The sequence below is a fragment of the Oryzias latipes genome, chromosome 6 (genome assembly GCF_002234675.1).
Source record: "Oryzias latipes chromosome 6, ASM223467v1".
Lineage (NCBI taxonomy): Eukaryota > Metazoa > Chordata > Actinopteri > Beloniformes > Adrianichthyidae > Oryzias > Oryzias latipes.
The window spans coordinates 23,459,373-23,478,954 of NC_019864.2; the positions used below are offsets into that span (position 1 = coordinate 23,459,373).

General features: G+C 39.2%; 1 protein-coding gene across 2 annotated transcripts in view; it reads left to right on the top strand.

Moving 5' to 3' along the window:
* LOC101171486 (synaptotagmin-9) overlaps positions 1 to 5,119 on the top strand; it is a 38,830-nt gene extending 33,711 nt beyond the window's left edge. Inside the window, exon 9 of one of the 2 annotated variants that reach the window (XM_023955941.1) lies at positions 3,610 to 3,743. In XM_023955941.1, the coding sequence (XP_023811709.1) occupies positions 3,610 to 3,634 (25 nt within the window). In that variant the 3' untranslated portion in view covers positions 3,635 to 3,743. Of the gene's footprint in view, positions 1 to 3,609 lie in introns of both variants that reach the window. The other variant, XM_004069735.4, reaches the window with a different exon arrangement.
* Positions 5,120 to 19,582: the final 14,463 nt, after the last annotated feature.

The window sequence follows — 19,582 nt, forward strand, 5'->3', positions numbered from 1 at the left end:
CCATTGTTGTTCAGTAAGTGAAATCAAAAAGGATCCTTCAGATTGAAACAATATTTAGAAAAAAAGTATCAGCAAATTGCGATATTGTCTTTAAAATGAATTGTCTCACCATAAATCATAACCCTGTAAAATTAAAATGAAAACGTCACAATATTAAACAAAAGTTTGGAAAAATTTAAAATACCACATGCAACATTCTGGGGTCAAATTGATGATTTTTTTGTCAATTCAAATAAATCACTGTTTAAGCTCCTTTTATAGAGCTGTGGTGCAAAACCGTGAAATCGAGTTCCATCTCTGCTCTGTTTCGGGGCGATTCATAGAGACCCCTATGGGCATAAATGTCCCACTCATGTTTTGTGTAGCAGTTGTCAAACAAGGGAAGGTAACTCTGTTGCTGGGAGCAAAAATAAATAAAAAAGGAAGCAAACAAGCAGTTTACAATTCATACTTTCTCAACACAAAGACACTTCTTCGTAAATTCAATATTGATTTTCATTGTTTTGCGGATGACACTCAGCTCTGTCTGTCCAGTAAACCCAACTCTTCTATTCCACCTGCCTCCCTCTCCTCCTGCCTGTCTGAAATAAAAACCTGGTTCACCCTAAACTTCCTCAAACTTAACAGTGATAAACCGAATTACTCCTCGTAGGTTCCAAATCCACCCTTTCCAAAGTTTCTAATTTTAACCTTTCCATCGATTCCTCTCCAGTTTTCCCCTCCCCTCAAGTAAAGAGTCTGGGTGTCATCCTTGACAGTACATTATCATTTCAATCCCATATCAATAGCATTACTCGGTCAGCCTACTATCATCTACGTAATATTAATCGACTCCGCCCCTCCCTCACCATCCACTCCGCCTCCATTTTAGTTCATAGTCTGGTCACTTCTCGTCTCGACTATTGCAATGCTCTTCTCTTTGGTCTTCCCAACAAAACTCTAAATAAGCTTCAGTTAGTCCAGAATTCAGCTGCCCGCATCATCACCAGAACCCCCTCCTTCCATCACATCACTCCCGTTCTCCAGCAGCTGCACTGGCTTCCAGTAGCCTTTAGGATTAAGTTCAAGATCCTTCTCTACACTTTTAAAGCCCTCCATAGCCTGGCTCCCTCCTATCTCTCTAATCTCCTCCATATTAACACTCCCTCTCGCTCTCTTCGGTCTTCTTCCTCCCTTCAGCTCTCTGTCCCTCCGGCCCGTATGGTCACCATGGGGAGCCGTGCCTTCAGTCGCTCTGCTCCCCAACTCTGGAACTCTCTCCCCCCAGACCTCCGTAACACTGATTCCTTTCTGATCTTTAAATCCAGACTCAAAACCTATCTGTTTAAGCTTGCATTTCCGGAACACAGTTTCTCATTTTCTGTCAGCTGATTTTACTAATGAATCCAATTTATTTATTGTTTTTAACTTGTGATTTTATTGTGTTTTACCTCTAACTTTGTACAGTGACCTTGGGTGTTTTGAAAGGCGCTTTTAAATAAAATGTATTATTATTATTATTACTTCTTCATCTGCTCTGTGATGACAGACCATTTTTAGAGCCAGTAATCAGTCTGGATTATATAGAGGACCATAAAGAAGAGTAAAGCCGCAGTCGACTGAGAGTGAAAACATCAACCTGAGTTTATGTTGAAGAAAAAAAAAGAACAGAAAAACCTGTCTGTGTGCTGCACTGCAGTAAAACCTTTTGTTTGGATTTTTGCAAGTGATACTTGAACAGATTTGCGATTGCCTTGTTTAACATCTAAAATATTCATGTTGAAATGAAATGAAATATTTAAGAATTTTCTTACGCCTTGTTAACTTAAAACAACGATGGCTATAAAGGATTTGTTGCTGTTGTGTTTCATTTCATATACAGCTCTGCTGTAGTTGTTGTTAGTAAAAGGCGCAATTCAACTGTAATTCAAGAAAGCGTTTAGCGTTACAAACTGTTTATTTAATCTATTAGGAACATGACAACTGATTTTATTTCAAAATGAATATATAAGAGAGAAAAAAAACACTATCAGCTTTTGTTTGACCTTTATTTGTGATTGATTATTTCTGAAGTCAGGTGGATTTTATGGGATAATTAATAGATATTAATTATGTACATTTTGTTTTTTTTGATTTAACAAGATGATATCAGTCAATCAACAGTCAACATTTCTCTACAATTGCATCAGCTTTAGCCAGTTTCAGTGAGAACAGCAACAAACTGTAGTTGGAGCACCCGCTACAAATTTATTATAACCAATGGATTTTCAGTTCTGATCAAAAGTCTGTGACTGTGAGGTTTTTCCCTTTATCCGCCCCGGGTCTTTGAGCTGACAAATACTCCATGTACTCCCCACACACAGGGCAGGTCTGTCAAACTGGCCCTAGAAGCAGCTCTTGTCTGAAGCTATTAACAGCCAGTTCTGCTTTACAGGACCTGCATTTGAGACCCTAACTAATGGCTTACCCGTGTTCCTTTAAAAAGATCTACACCAAAGCCCTGAGGGGCTCGCAGAAAGTTTCACACATGAACAAACTCATGTATCTGAGGCACAAAACAGTACAAGGGTATGTAAGAATCGGAAGCACTGTAACACAGGCGTCAACAAGTAAGCCCAAACACTCTCAATTTGGAGTTTTATATACCCAGATATAGACTTTTCACAGGTTTCTTCTAGACATCACATTTGTGAGCTTCTCTGGAGTGTTGGTTTGACCTTTGCAGAGTCCACTACACACTGACAGCTTTAATAATTCCTCCCTGTGACCCTTAAACCATGGCTGTAAAACAGCCATGCTCGGACCGAAAACATGAGCACAAACAACAGCAACAGCAATGCTCTCTTCAATTCCCCCAATGTAATTTCAGACCAGTTCCGACACCACTGGGTGGGAAGTAAAGGATTCACAGAAAGCTGAGTCAACCTCTGTGTCACATGGATTAGGAGCTAGAATGCTGTCAAGGAAGATGTTGTGTTCGCAAGCTCACTTTAAGTAGGCTTTATAATGAACTACTTTCCACCAGAAAAAACAAACAAAAAAAAACAATTACAAGATTTTATTTCAGCCCATTTTATTTTATTATTATCTTTTCTCATAATTTGGCTTATGCTTTACTTTCACATAGTTTAGCATAATATTTACACAACTATTTAAATTTCTTTTTTTTATTGTTCTGTCTTTTTCTTATTTTATCCTTACATATTATAAAGGTCAACACTCTCAACAGGTAAAAACTAGAAATCTCAAAAAACTAAATGGATGTGAACGCAAAGTCTAGCATTAAGTGTGAGGAAGCCATTTTTTAGTCAGAGGTAAAGAGCCTAGCACCAAAACGTCTCACAAAAATAAATTAGCTTTTTTTAAGGGTTTATATTTGAAAATTTATACCAAATTCTTAAGTTGTTGCATGTTTAAAATATTTGGCTAGTCTAGTTTGCCTTTTGCTCTGTCCTGTTTTTAATTAATGACATAGTTGAGTATCATCAGCATATAAAAATAAGTTGTTTCCTTTTCTATTGATTACATTTCCATAACATCCCAGTTAGTAATCATTTCTGTTCCAAACTTTCCCTTCACAGTTGCGTGGAACTAACCGACTCTGCATTTCTTTTTCCTGTTGTGCTCTAGTGGGTTGGACAGGGAGCAACAGTGAGCGGAAGCCAAGGAGGATCCACCAATTCGTTGAAGACGCCACCGTCACCATGATGACACTGAAAAAAAAGTGGCAGATTTTGCAAGATTGAGTGACCACATTAGTTTCAGTAGCTGCACTAGAACTGATGCGTTTTTAGACCGAATCACATGAAATCATAAGTTTACATTCCAGATGAGTGACTTCAGCGCTGTTTGTTTGTCACAGAACTTTTTCTGACTGCTTTGTTAACAGAGTGAAATGATCTGACAGTCTGACTTTTTGTTCTTTTTGGAAGACTAGCAGTCGGTGGAGCAAAACCACTCCTATTTAGGTAAATGTGTGAAACCCTGTTGTGTGAATGATGCTGCTGTCGAGGGTTTGCTTAACTTGGAGTCCCATGAAAGTTTACATTTAAAATGCTGTTTTAGGCGATCTTTGCAAACTTTGTGTTGTGTTGCTTTTAAGGTTTATCATACCCTCTGAGGCAGAGGAGACTGTAGCTTCTAACCTTAAGGAGCTTTTGACAGGAAAATGTCTAAAAAGCTGCGAGGCAGAAACAGTAGTTTATTTGGTGCATGGTTTATGTTCATGCTTTGTTTACAGCTCGATCTTTTTGTCCTCGTTTTATCACAGGTTCAGTTCTAGTTGATAGGTTTATTATAGTTTAATAAGTGGGGTTTTTAAGACTCAACAATGAAAAAAAGATCTAGATGTTACCCTTTTTTTATATTTGTGAGAAAAAAAAAGTAAATGGATCAGTCCTGTCTAGTAAATTACTCGACCTTGCTGCTCTGACTCCTCATTCTCCTTCTTTTAAAGATATCTGGGTCTTTTCCAGCCTATCCTCAGTTTTACTGTAAATGTGTCAGGAAGAGCAGCTCATGTTTAAACTAAAAACATCGGATCAATTTAATTCCATGACATAGCCAAAAGGGCAATCACTTTCCCCATAAGGTCCAGAAGGTTTGGGCAACTTTCACTCTGAATAAATACAACAGATTAACTATATTTACTCATAAGAAATCTGTGGGAACATTTGTTTGAGCTGAACCATACAAGTGTTACATAAATGCTAAAAATAAAGACAAAAGAAGAATGCAAATACTTTGACAGCACTGTGAGGCTGTGTGGGTAATCATACTCGGATTGATGGAGATCCAGAGTGCCTTTTATCCATACAGACAGAAGTCCTGCAAACACTGAAGCTGATGGTTCTGAGGCTTGTGAATTGACCAGGAGCTTGCTCATATTTGTCCCCTTCCACTGTAATGATACTTTGTGTAGCTTCAACAGGGACCCCTCCCTGTGGATGTTTAATTAAAACAATCACAAACAACGACGCCCGTTGATAGAAACAATGCATGTTTTATTTTTCTGACTCATTTTTAAAATCTCTTTGCTGTGAGATACTAACCATGTTGTAAACACGAGGTGTATTGTGAACCTGCGGCAGACTGTAAAACCGTCCATTCAGATGTGACTAATAAAACCTCTTTAAATAGCCGTCTTTGATTTATAGCAGGGGGAGAGATTGAGCGAGTTGGCCTTTTTCTCTTCCTCACACCTGGAAGGTGAGTTTTCACCGCATGCTGCTGCGATTGCTGACAGCCCAGTTTCTGACATTCAAACCTCTCACAGGCTCGTTTGCTCCTCAAACTCACAGAAGAGCTGGAGAGAGTCTTCGTTTCATTTAACTTCAAGTGATAAAGTTTGACATGTCGTTTCATTTTGAACCGATTTATCAGAAAAAGAGCAGCCCTGCAGCCTAATTAGCCCCTCACAAGTCACTGTTGCACTTTTAATTCACGGATTCCTGCCGGTGTAGGTACCATTACCATTCGGCCTGCAATAACCGTTCGGGATCCTTCGAGCAGTGCTGACGTCACATTATGCGATCGGCTGTCCGTTGGTCCGATCGATGCGTTTCAGATAGTGATTGGTCTGGACAAATTTCAATACTAACATAGAAGAAGAAGAAATTGTGCGGTCCGTTGTAAACAAACAGAGCTCCGACACAGAGTGAAATTATCTTCTAAACGTGCTTTTATTATTGTTATGATTATTATTATTAAGTGCATTTGCAGCCAAACGGACTGCATTCCGAACCCTTCTCCGGACCGCACACAAAGTACCTTCCCTGCCTGCGAACACGAAGCTACGAGACTCCAGCTGCACTGCTCAGAGACACGGTTCTCTTGTGTGGAGCAGCAAGTTCAATAACAGCCACAGATCTTTTTACAAAGTGGGTTGTGGCAAAATCTCTCTATAAAGACGATAAAGAATAATGTCAGACACAAGCTATGAGGGAAAAGAACTTTATGTTACAAAAGGAAACGTGAAATAAAAATATGTAGAGCCCGAGCAGATCTCCACGCTATGTAGTTTGTCCAAGTGGGGCTACAGTAGTGTGACGTCATCCTCAGTCGAAAGGACCCCGAACAGTTATTACAGGCCGAATAGTTGTGGCACCTACATCGGGCTTAATCAAGTGTTTTTCATTTTGAACAGCTGCCTGCTGTTTCTGCTGGAAACTAGAATGACGACAGCAAAAGAAAAGCTGAAAGATGAGATGTAGAGTTTTGCAATAATTATCTGTGATATTGTGACTACAGGCAAACTGTTTTTGATCAGGTATCTTGGTCTACTTGCAGAAAACTCTTATGAAACTCTTATGGCTGCATCATCCCACAAAGCTCTGTCTGTAGTTCCGAGATTCATCTAAATGTCTGACTAGAGTAGTTAAATGGCAATCCATGACAATCTAAATCTGTTTTTCATTAACTCCAGACTGATGAACAGATGGATTTTGAAGGTGAAACCAAAATTAAAATAACAGAAATAGACCTATTTTCCTCCTAAACATGTCCACATATCTTTCTGCTTTGACCCCAAAGCTCATCAAGCTAAAAAGTTCACTTTGTAGAAATGTAAAACTTGCAAACTTTCCCTTTTGTATTGCTGAAATTTTTTTAAATCTTTGCTTGCCATAAAGGAGGTGATTAATCAGAACAAAGGCTTCAAACATTGTACAAAAGATTTAAAACGCTTTAAAATGCTTTAAAACGCCAACCCTTTGAAAAATGATCACGAAGGACAAATTAATAATTCACGGCTGGAATTAAATGAAACCAAGTCCTTCATTCATCAAAATCAAGCTACAAAAGCCTCTTCCAGCTTTGAGTATATGTGCTCTATCAGATGGAGACAGACATTTTTGGACACCGCATGCTAAAAGCGTGTTCAAAAATCTGCATTCAGGACAATCTTTGCGCAACTCATGCACAGTGTTTACGTAGCTTAAAAGTTAGGTTCAGCTTTTCCCCTCATCTCCACCCAAATGTGTTGGAAAGATGAAATAATTCAACTTTGAGAAACTCAAAGTGGAATCCTTAACTCTGTGACCTCCTTCAATTCATTCATTTCTTTGTAGACAACCCATTTTCCTTACAAATGTATTTTTGATGTGACAAAATTATGCTCGTTTTATTTCCATTAAACAAATGGATTTTCATTTCTTGGCTTTTACAGATTTTATAAAAAAAAAAAAAATCTTGATCTAAATCACAAAACAGTTACAAAAGATAAACAGCAGGTGATTGTAAACAGCTGTCAAATATTAGAAAAAAAATTCAGAAAAATTTGGTTTATCATTATTATTATTTTACCTGAACCAAAAGTGAAATTAAAAATTATATTTCTTACATCCAATTCTGAACATCCTAAACAGGAAATTGTTGTATTTTGTGCTAATAACTTTATGCAATGACCATCTACAATGGTTTTTGTTCTCATCTAAAATTCAAAATACTTGTGTTCTACATTAACCTTTCCTCCAGTTGGCTTTTAGAAGGGTTTAAAACACACACTTTCAGTTTACATGCACACTACTTTGCTTTTGTTTTGTTGAATTTTTTCTTTTTATCTCAGTGAATGCAATCCTGCCCCCCCCCCCAGCATTCTGTAGAAAAAAAGATATTTTACACACTACCTTTATAGACTATTATTTTGTGCTTCCTGATATTATTGAACCAATCTGAGTACAAAGTGTTCTTTAAGAATCTACTAAACCACATTTCCCTTGTTGGTAAATTGATGGAAAAATCACAAGCGAGGTGAACAGCCCTCTAGACAGGAACTAGCAGGAGCTATGACGATAAAACTAATATGAGATCATCGCCTGTCTGCCGTATATGGCATCTTCACATCGTAGGGCTTAAAAAGGTTAACAACAGTCACAAGTCTTAGCAGAGGAAAACTAGCCAATAGAAGAAAAAAAAGAAGAGGGCATCTTTAGTCCAAACAGAATACAAATTAACCACATGAGGCCCATTTATTCGTTTAATTTATCCCTCTTGAGTACTGAGGCAATTCTGATGGAGCTGCTGCACGGCACTTTTATTAAGGCGTGTTGCTCTGAGGATGCTCTGCACTCCTGTGATCTCTTCTGTTTGTGATGAGTGCTGTGGGGGCTCAGAGCAGAAGATGAGTTTTTGAAAACTGTTGTGTTTGTTTGAAGTGTTGCCCTTAGAGTTCAAAATGCATGGCAAAAAACAACAACACACAACAAAATGAACAGAACATTCAACACTTCTGAGCAATGGTGCAATTATACAGCTGTGGCCCCCACAGAAAGTTGCCGTCTGCCCTCCTATCTGCCTTTGTCAGCCCCCTGGTAAAGCCACTAACCTCAGGAATCAATGGCCTGCAAACTGCATCAAAAGCCTGGTGGCTACTTCAAATGGCCGCCAATGTGGTGAGGAGACGATGAGATGATGAGATTCTTGACATGTTTTGTGCAATTTCACTAAAGAGACCTTAGCCCTAAATTTGAAGGTCAGTTTGGAAACGACTTTTCCCAGATATTTACAGAAAATATATCTGATGATTTTTATTTGCTAAAACAAACATCTGATTTTCCAAAGGCTACTTTTTTTATTCTAAGCAGTCCGTTTGCCTCCCAGGTGTTTTTTTAATGTGAAACTCTGACAAGGAAGTGATCCGACATAGAGCTAATTACAGGAAGGTGTAAACAATGCCTCATTTTCATCTTCTAGTCTAAATGAAGGCTGCAGTTACTTTGAATTTGTGCATGGTTTTTGATCTCTGGAAAAATGAGAGGGGGAAGTGGGTCGAGACTTGGAACTGGGATCATCCCACCAGGAAACAGTTGAGGGACGTGGAGTAAGTTGAAAGAGCTGCAAAGGAGGTCACTTAGTCGGCAGCCGCATTGTCCCGCTGGGAGAGCAAGCATCAGCTGCAATGCACATAAACACACATGCATGCACACACGTAGTGTAATTGGTCAGGCTTACTAATGGTTCCACTATAGAGATCTGCTTCCTTCTTCCTGTCAGCCAGACATGAGTAACTGACTTGTTTGTGATCTGTGAGAGAACACTATACTGCAGAAACACTCATCATAAACATGAATACTGGAAAAACATGAATCCAGGAAAGCATGGTCAACACTTTGTTTCATGAGGGATATATATATATATATATTTAGATATCTATCTATATAGTGTTTTTCCTTAAATGAAAAATCACAAAAAACTAGAGGATCTTAACATTTAGATTGGAACTGGTCATTCATTTAATTCTATAAAACCATGTCAAATATGTAGTTTTGGCGAAATAAAATGTTTATCTAAAGATGGTTTTAGATGCTGTTAAATAGAAAGTGGTGGTCAGACAAACATCCACATGCAAATGATTGGAGTAGAGAGGCACACAGAAAAATTAACAAGTTTGATGAAATTACAAAAGTAAATGACTGCCACTGTTAAATAGGAAAGCTTGTACATTCAGACAACCAGAAAAACCAACCACACACAGATCTACCTCAGAAGAGCTGAAGACCAAGATGCTTAAATGCAGAGTGATTGATTGGCTAATTGGGATCAGCTGAGTCCTGAATGTAAACTAAGTGTCGGCAATAAACTTGATTACATACCTCAGTGATTGCAGTAAAGCAGGACAGGAATTGAATTAAAGTTAAAAAGAAAAGAAAAAAAAGCAGACATTACCATTTGGAACGCACAAAATAAAGGTCACAAAAGAAAAAAAAATCATGACAACTAGAAAAATGCAGAGGAAATCTATTCTTCTTTGCTTTACTTGTTTTTTTTCTCATTTTTTTGTACGAACAGTAATTCAGAACACTTAATTAGTGTTTTTAGTTATGAATTAAAGTCTTGTAAATCATTTGCCGTGGATTTTTTTATATTGGCTCCTTTAAAGGCACCTGGTGATCTTTGCTTTTAAATCCTGACGTTCTGATGGTGCAGCAGTTATCCTGCTAAAATGTATGTTGTAACTACGCACTGACATAATCACATACTAAAAATAACTGAAAGTCGTCAATTGGCAGCATTAGATAATTGCGACAATTCTTTAGGTGTCATTTTCCAGAAAGCTGTGAGAGACAATCAGCAGAGCTGGATGGAGAATCCAGACATTGTGCTTCTATGTTGTAGGCAAATTTAGCTGAAGAAAGTAGTGGTTTGTCACTACAGAAAAACTCAAATCCAATAAATCTGATTTGAACCACTATCATTTAAATAGCTAAATTTACAACAAATAATAAAACAAATAAAAAGCTAATACGAAAGGATTGTAAATTGTTAAAAGTTTGAAATAAAAAAAATGTGTAATTTAGCAGATGTATTTTATGTGACCGTGACTGGTGGAACAACAGAACTAAGAAAATACCTCTAAACACTATTTAACCTCTGCAGATGAAGAAAAGTGGAAAGGAAAATACATCTTCAAAAGATAAATAATCTTTCCTGTTTCAAGAAATGTCATGCATTTTGTAATGTCCAAACACGTTCCTTAATACATCTGGAGTGTATTTAGGTGTGTGAATTTCTACCTGCTGTTTGATAATTTCCTGCATTTGGATTTTGTGTGAAATATTTCTCAGGTCACTTTAAATAAACCATCCATCTTTACATTTGATCAAATCTGGGTCAGCCAGCGATGGCTTCATGCACATGCTCTCCCATTCCTGTTAAGTCTAGCAAATGTCATCTTGCACTAAAATGACAGCTATGACTTTTAATTATCAGCGCTTTTTTAAAAAATACATTAACTATCATCTCACATGCACAGAAAGACATAGTTTAGGTTAGAAGCTGCCTCAACCAACGAGGAGAATATATTTGCAGATGAGATCATGCATATTTCACATTGTTTGGCAAATCAGACGTCTCATTGATGCTTCCAGCTGTTCACGAAGGCTGGCAAGTTTAATTACATACAGTGGGGCCCTCAGGGGCCACTTGGCTTTGGACAAAAGAAAGCCCTAAAAGAAAGAAAAAAAAAGCTACTCAGAGATGGGAGGAAGTTCAAGGATTGTGCAGTTTCTTGTATGCACACAGCCCCAACAACGCGATGATGCTTTTGTGTCAAAACAAAACTGTTTTTAGTCTTTGCTGATGATCTAAACTCTTCTGTTGAGATTCATGTTAAAATAAAATCCAAAATACTAGAAAGATTAAAGGAAGTAAACATATTTGACTTTTTCCAAATCTACTGCAGGAACAAAACAGTTTAAAAAAATATGCTTTCAAAGTAAGAACAGTGGCATACAAAAGTTTTTTTTTACCTAAATTTAGTTTGTTACAACATTTATAACTTCCGGCTCTCAGAGAAAAAGCCACGCAGGCATAGAGCAGCTGCAGTTCTCAACTGTATTTACCGCATTAAAGTTTCCTTGTTGCCTGTTTCAAGTTGCCATTTGGCTGAGAAAAAAATTGTCCTCAATGTCTGCTATTGTTCCTTCTAGGAGTGAGACCCCTCCTGTGTGGACTACCTTGCATCTCTTTGTCACCATCCGGCTACATTTCTCGAGCCCGAATGACATCCCAATGTCAGTACTGTAGATCCTGGTGGTGTGGATCAGGGAGTCAATGTCACGCTCGCATATCTTAGCATATAGCTTGATGTCATCAACGTAGAGGAGGTGACTGATGTTGGCCCCATTTCTGAGCAATCCGACCTTAAAATATTCAGTGATAATAACAACAACCTTCAAGACATTGACCCTGATCAATTCTTTTCCACTGTTAACATGGACTGCAAATATTACAGCATAGATGACTTTAAAAACTCTGTTAACCCAGAAGAAAAACTGTCAATCATTCACTTTAACAGCAGAACCATGTATACCAACTTTGAAAACATCAAGGACTATTTACAGAACATCGGGCATTCCTTTGATATCATAACCATATCTGAGACTTTGTTCAGCCGCGACAAGGACGCTGACTTTGAATTGGAAAACTATGAACTTAACTGTGAGGAAACTGGAGATTCTAAACAGGACTGTAAAGTAGGAATATTTTTAGGTTCGTTCCCCTTCAGCTTCCTGCACACAGAAATGAATGAATAATGACTCAGAGACAAAACTTATCTTTTGTGGAGGTTTTACTTCGTACAAACACGAAGGGGACAGACAGATGAACATGGTGCATTCAAAGTCCGAACCAACGAGTTCAGGGATGGGGTTGGTATAAAAACCCTGCATTTGCATATTCAGAAGATCGTCCGATGGACCTCGTGTGAAAATCACGCCCACAGGTTACTGCTGGAGAGAAGCTCCAAGGCTAAAGTGAAGATAAATCTGAGGCCTGCTCAGCAGAACACACATGCACAGAAAAAAGGGAGGATGAGAATAAACTGTGAGGAAAATAGCTTGGCTGTGCTGTCTTCAAATGTAATATAATTTTGAGATGACAATACATGCTCAGTGAATTAAGTTTAAACCATTAGTGTAATAAAAGTTAAAGGCAGTTTCTATCTATTCTTCACATTAACTATGTGAACAGAGTAAACAAGAATGTTGGAGGAGTCGCAATATATGTGGAAAAAAATATGAAGTTTACGGTAATTGATAAATTGTCTGTCGCAGTGGATGGAATACTGGAATGTTTTACAATTGAAATATGTAACGATTCAGGGAAAAATGTCATTATAAGCTGTGTTTATAGGTCGCCAGGGTCAAGCTTAGAAGTGTTCAGTGACTCTAAATAACAAAATATTATACATCTGTGGAGACATCAATATCGATCTGATAGACCCCAGCAAACATAAAGCCACAGACGACTTTATCAGCAGAATGTATGCTATGAGTTTATATCCAACCATAAGGCCCAGCAGAATCACAACTCAAAGTGCTACTCTTATTGATAATATTTTTACAAATAATATAGAATATACTCATATGAGTGGACTGATGATATGTGACATAACTGATCATTTACCAGTTTTTGCACTATTTGACATCAATGTGAAGACAAAGAAAATTATAAAAGAACCAGTCTACAAAAGGTTAAGAAATGAAAAAACCATGAATACTCTAAATAAAGTGCTCCAATTACCGCAGGCACCACTGTCACCTTCACTTTCCATGCTTTCTCCAGTTCTTCTCTGAGTCCCTGGTATTTCTCCATTTTCTCATGTTCCTTCTTCCTGATGTCCCATTTTGACTTTGGGGTTTCCAGGTCATATTCTGCACACATGTTCCTGTATATTATTCCAGCCACTTGATTGTGGCGCTCCATGTATGCTTTCCCTTCCAGCATCATACACCCTGCAGTTATGTGCTGGATTGTTTCAGGCGCCTCTTTGCACAGCCTACACCTTGGGTCTTGTTTGGTGTGGTAGATCTGAGCCTCTATCGCTCTGGTGCTCAGGGCTTGTTCCTGAGCTGCCAGGATGAGTGCTTCAGTGCTGTTTTGTAGGCCAGCCCTTTCTAGCCATTGGAAAGACATCTTGATATCAGCCACTTCAGTTATGGTCCGGTGGTAAATCCCATGCAGGGGTTTGTCCTCCAATGAGGATCTGTCCTCGAGCACTGGATCCTCCGCTCTCCATTGCCTGAAACATTCACTGAGCACACTGTCATTTGGGGCTTGAGGTTGATGTATTCATGCATCTTGGATGTTTCTACCTGGATAGTGGCTTCCACGCTCACTAGTCTTGGGGCTCCTTCCTTGCGGCTAGCATACAGTCTCAGGGTGCTGGATTCGGGATGGAACCCTCCATGCATGGTGAGGAGCTTTCGTGTTTTAACATCCGTGGTCTGTATCTCTTCCTTTGGCCATCTTATTATTCCTGCAGGGTATCTGATAACTGGCAGTGGGTAGCTGTTTATTGCCTGGGTCTCGTTCTTGCCATTCAGCTGGCTTCTCAGGACTTGCTTTACTCGTTGGAGGTATTTAGCTGTTGCAAGTTTCCTTGTTGCCTGTTCCAAGTTGCCATTTGGCTGAGAAAAAAATTGTCTTCAATGTCAGCTATTGTTCCTTCTAGGAGTGAGACCCCTCCTGTGTGGACTACCTTGCATCTCTTTGTCACCATCCGGCTACATTTCTCGAGCCCGAATGACATCCCAATGTCAGTACTGTAGATCCTGGTGGTGTGGATCAGGGAGTCAATGTCACGCTCGCATATCTTAGCATATAGCTTGATGTCATCAACGTAGAGGAGGTGACTGATGTTGGCCCCATTTCTGAGTCGGTATCCATAGTCAGTCTTGTTGATTATTTGGGTGAGGGGGTTCAGACCTTTGCAGAGCAGCAGTGGAGACAGAGCATCACCTTGGTATTTCGCACATTTGATGGACACTTCTGCAAGTGGCTTGCCATTGGCTCCAAGGTTTCCCAAGATGGCTCTTAGAGTCCTGTTGATGTTGTACAGCTCCAACCATTCAGTGATCCATGTGTGTGGCATTGAGTCATTTGCTTTCTTGTAATCAATCCAGGCTGTGCACAGGTTGGTGTGTCGTGACCTGGAGTCTTGAGCAACTGTTCTGTCAAACAGGAGTTGGTTTTTGGCTCCTCTGGAGTCTCTACCAATGCCCTTCTGTGTGTTGCTCATGTATTGATCCATTTGCCTATTTGTCTTGGTTGCAATATTGCCTGACATGAAATAGTATGTATATATGTGGGCACGCCTGAGGTTTCTTCGTTTTTTTCCGGAATCCGTTTTTTTTAGGAGTTTTTCCTTACCGCGAAGGGGGTCTAAGGGCAGGGATGCCAATTTAGCTTAGTCAGTTTGTTAGTTCATTTTAGTCTTTTCCTATTGAATTCTATGTATTTATGATCCCCTTGACTTTATGTTCCACTTTTTCAATTACTGATACGAAGCCCATCGACACGTCTGTTGTTGTGAATTTGGGCTATACACATAAAATTGAATTGAATTTGAATATATATATATATATAGGCATCATTGAAACCAAGATAAACAGGCACATGGATCAATTCATGAGTAACACACAGAAGGGCATTGGTAGAGACTCCAGAGGAGCCAAACACCAACTCCTGGTCGACAGAACAGTCGCCCAAGACTGCAAGTCACGACACACCAACCTGTGCACAGCCTGGATTGATTACAAGAAGGCCTATGACTCAATGCCACACACTTGGTTTACTGAATGCTTGGAGCTGTACAACATCAACAGGACTCTAAGAGCCTTCATAGGAAACTCAATGAAGCTGTGGAAAACCACCCTTGAAGCCAATGGGAAGCCACTTGCACAAGTGTCCATCAAATGTGGGATATACCAAGGTGATGCTCTGTCCCCACTGCTGTTCTGCATAGGTCTGAACCCCCTCAGCCAAATAATCAACAATACTGGCTATGGATACCGACTCAGAAATGGGGCCAACATCAGTCACCTCCTCTACATGGATGACATCAAGCTATATGCTAAGAGCGAGCGTGACATTGACTCCCTGATCCACACCACCAGGATCTACAGTACTGACATTGGGATGTCATTCGGGCTCGAGAAATGCAGCCGGATGGTGACAAAGAGAGGCAAGGTAGTCCACACAGGAGGGGTCTCACTCCCAGAAGGAACAATAGCAGACATCGAGGACAGTTACAAGTACCTTGGAATTCCACAGGCAAATGGCAACCTGGAGCAGGCAACAAGGAAAGCTGCAACAGCTAAATACCTCCAAAGAGTAAGGCAAGTCCTGAGAAGCCAGCTGAATGGCAAAAATAAGACCCGGGCAATAAACAGCTACGCACTGCCAGTTATCAGATACCCTGCAGGAATAATAAGATGGCCAAAGGAAGAGATACAGACCACGGATGTTAAAACACGAAAGCTCCTCACCATGCATGGAGGGTTCCATCCCAAATCCAGCACCCTGAGACTGTATGCTAGCCGCAAGGAAGGAGGCCGAGGACTAGTGAGCGTAGAAGCCACTATCCAGGATGAAACATCCAAGATGCATGAGTACATCAAGCTCAAGGCCCCAAATGACAGTGTGCTCAGTGAATGTTTCAGGCAATGGAGAGCAGAGGATGCAGTGCTGGAGGACAGATCCTCATTGGAGGACAAACCCCTGCATGGGATGTACCACCGGACCATAACTGAAGTGGCTGATATCAAGAAGTCTTTCCAATGGCTAGAAAGGGCTTGCCTACAAAACAGCACTGAAGCACTCATCCTGGCAGCTCAGGAACAAGCCCTGAGCACCAGAGCGATAGAGGCTCAGATCTACCACACCAAACAAGACCCAAGGTGTAGGCTGTGCAAAGAGGCCCCTGAAACAATCCAGCACATAACTGCAGGATGTAAGATGCTGGCAGGTAAAGCATACATGGAGCGCCACAATCAAGTGGCTGGAATAATATACAGGAACATGTGTGCAGAATATGACCTGGAAACCCCAAAGTCAAAATGGGAAACACCTCAGAAGGTGGTAGAGAATGAGAGGGCAAAGATCCTGTGGGACTTCCAGATCCAGACTGATAGGAATGGTAATGGAGAACCAACCAGACATTGTAGTGGTGGATAAAGAACAGAGGAAAGCCGTTGTGTTGGATGTGGCAGTGCCAAGCGATGGGAACATCAGGAAGAAGGAACATGAGAAACTGGAGAAATACCAGGGACTCAGAGAAGAACTGGAGAAAGCATGGAAAGTGAAGGTGACAGTGGTGCCTGTGGTAATTGGAGCACTCGGGGCAATAACCCCCAAGCTGGAGGAGTGGCTACAACAGATCCCTGGAAAGACCTCAGACCTCTCAGTCCAGAAAAGCGCAGTGCTAGGAACAGCTAAGATACTGCGCAGGACCCTCAAGCTCCCAGGCCTCTGGTAGAGGACCCGAGCTTGAGTGAGAAACCACCCACGAAAGGGTGAGAGGGGCGTTTTTTTTAAAAAATTTTTTATGTATGAGTCTATTGAAATGTAATATTAAACTATTGGGTTGATATCAATAATGTCCTCATAATATCCATTATACGTATGTATTGTGCTCAGATCATGTGCTTGAAGCTAAGTTTTAAAGCTTAAGAATATTTTTACATTGTTTTTCTTCAGAGCACAGACGTTTCCAGAGTTTGATTGCGCACACAGACATACAAAATCCTCTACGGTTTGAGCTACACCATCGGTAATTGAAAATATCCTGTTTGTCTTAGTTTATGGGAATTTCTACCCATATATTCTGTATGTTAGGATTAGGAATATTAAGTTTAAGAAAAACATCAGCATTATTATTAAATTAAGCATGAAATAGACTTTGGCTCTGTGTCAAAAAGCTCATGCATTAAATAAAAAGCCAAACTGCCCATGGTTCTGCCTCTGTTTGGGTCAACTGCTAAACCTTTTTACACTCTTCATCTTGCTTCCCTTTTCAAGTGTTGCTTTTTGTGCTATCCCACCTGATGTGCTGTGAAAAAAAAAAATACACTTCGAACGGGGTGAAGTGAAGATGAGAGGGCACAGGTTCCTTTTCTGCACAACTCGCTAAAACCGGGTTGTGGATTTTAAGCATTATTTTCATGACACCCCTGACTTTGGCAAATCAAAGTGGATAAATCACTTTGCACCATTGCGATGTTTGTTGACAAAAAAACCCCCAAAGGCAGACTACTGATTTAAAGTGATGCTTTGAAGCATAGAACCTGACAGACATACCAATTTACAGACAATGTTTGTTGTTTTCTAGGATAAACTCAAACAAACAACAACAACAAAAATTGAGAAAGTAAGAAATGGTTCACATCTTTTTAAAACCAGAGAAGTTCATTCACGCGTCCACATTAGCGCTTTGAAAGGCTAAATTAAAGTCATATTTTCAGCAGCTACAGTCAGGGGAGAAGATAAAAACACAAACCAGCTAATTAAATATTCAAAACATTTGAGGTTCATCTTATCTTTAATTCCCAGTTTGGAATCTGTCAATTTAGAAAGAGCTGCCTCTTCTCAGTTTATTTCTAAAAAAAAAAACTCCTTAAAGCTCAATTTTATAGTCAAGCATTTGACACATCATGACACTCTGCTCTGTTGGTGTCTTATTTTGTTTTCAACAGTTACTATTTTTCTATGCTGCTGTGTTAATTTTTAAGTTTTCCTATCAATTCAAAACTAAATCTCTTAAACGTAGTCTAATGAAAATTGTCTTTTTGGTATTTTCAGCATGATCAACTAGCATTTTTAAAATTAAGGTTACATTTGCATTTCTATTCAAACAGTTTTGAATCAGTAGAAGACAAAAATATATTTGAAAATATTGTAATAGTTACGTAGCTATTACCCTGGGCGGACCACAAACTCGCCCCATTCTGATGCATCTTTGTTTTCCTCATCAGGGCTGCCATCTGGCTCAAAGCTGTACCGCTTCAGTATTGCTCGCCAGTTTTGCTTGCCATTAATGTTAGCTTGGGTGCATGCGCTTGTGGTAGACCCCATAAACAGAGTGCTCAATTATGGATGATAGGAAGGGGGGTGGGGTTTCTCTGCATCGATAGTCCTACAACTCAGACGTAAATTTCTAATGAACTACTGCCGCTCTCCATAAACTCCGTTCCAGAAAACAATACAGGTTTTTGGATTTTGGCTAAAATCTGCACTATCATAAAAAATAAAAAAAATAAAAAATAAAAACACTAAATCACCTTGTAGTTTAACTACTGACATTGCAGCAAGGAATTTTATTTTTTTGCATTTTTGTTTTCCATAACCACCTCTCCTGTCTTAGAACGCTTTGAAATTACCTCAAAAGATAATCAGAGTGAGGCTTTAATTATGTCTCATACATATATTAGTCCTTTTTTGTTTTAATTGCTTAAATTAACCAAACGCCAGTAGTTATTTTAAAGTTAGAGCTATGATTTTGTTTGACTGTGGTCATCTGAAGGCACAATTTAAATAAATGATTTAAGATTTTAAAACAACTAACATTTTAAAAATGGTCAAACTACATTTGTTTCACTCCCACCTGTGCTTGCCTCGTTTGTTTTGGATGTAGATTTCTGTATTGATACATTCCCATCTAGTGGAAAGAATCTGTAAGTGCAAGACAGATCAATTTTTATGCACTAATAAATCAGAGTCAAAAGATTATTATAGATATCTGGATAAATGACAGCGTGCAAAAAAACGTTGATTTTCTACTTTCAATACTTAGTTTTAACCTTTAAGTATTCAGCTGCAGCAATTTCATTCAATTGTTGTTAACTGTTATTTTTCTATATTATAAACACATTATATATACATTTTCCTCTTCTCCTCTTTTTGCTACTTTCCCACAGACTTTTTCCCTTTCTGTTTCAATCTTTTCACTACTTCCAGCTACTCTCCTGTGACCCATCTGCATTTAGTTTAATTTAAAACTATACCTTATTAAGTCCAAAAGGGAAACTAACAAATGAGACATTTGTGCACCACTGGTATTGCATCACTCGTAGCTTTGTTGTATGTAAGATTTAAACTGTTTCTGATTCAAGACTGGTTTAAAAAAGTCTCATTGAATCCAAACTATTGGCCTCCAAAAACGTGTATTCAATTACTAGTCTTGGACTGATATGGGGATTTTTTGGCTTCCCCTGAATAATTCAGAACCATAAGATAAAAGGAAATTCTAGCAGACCTTTTAAAAGTCATGCAAATTTTTTTTGTTATGCTATGTTTAAATTCATCACAAAACCATTTGTAAGATTTG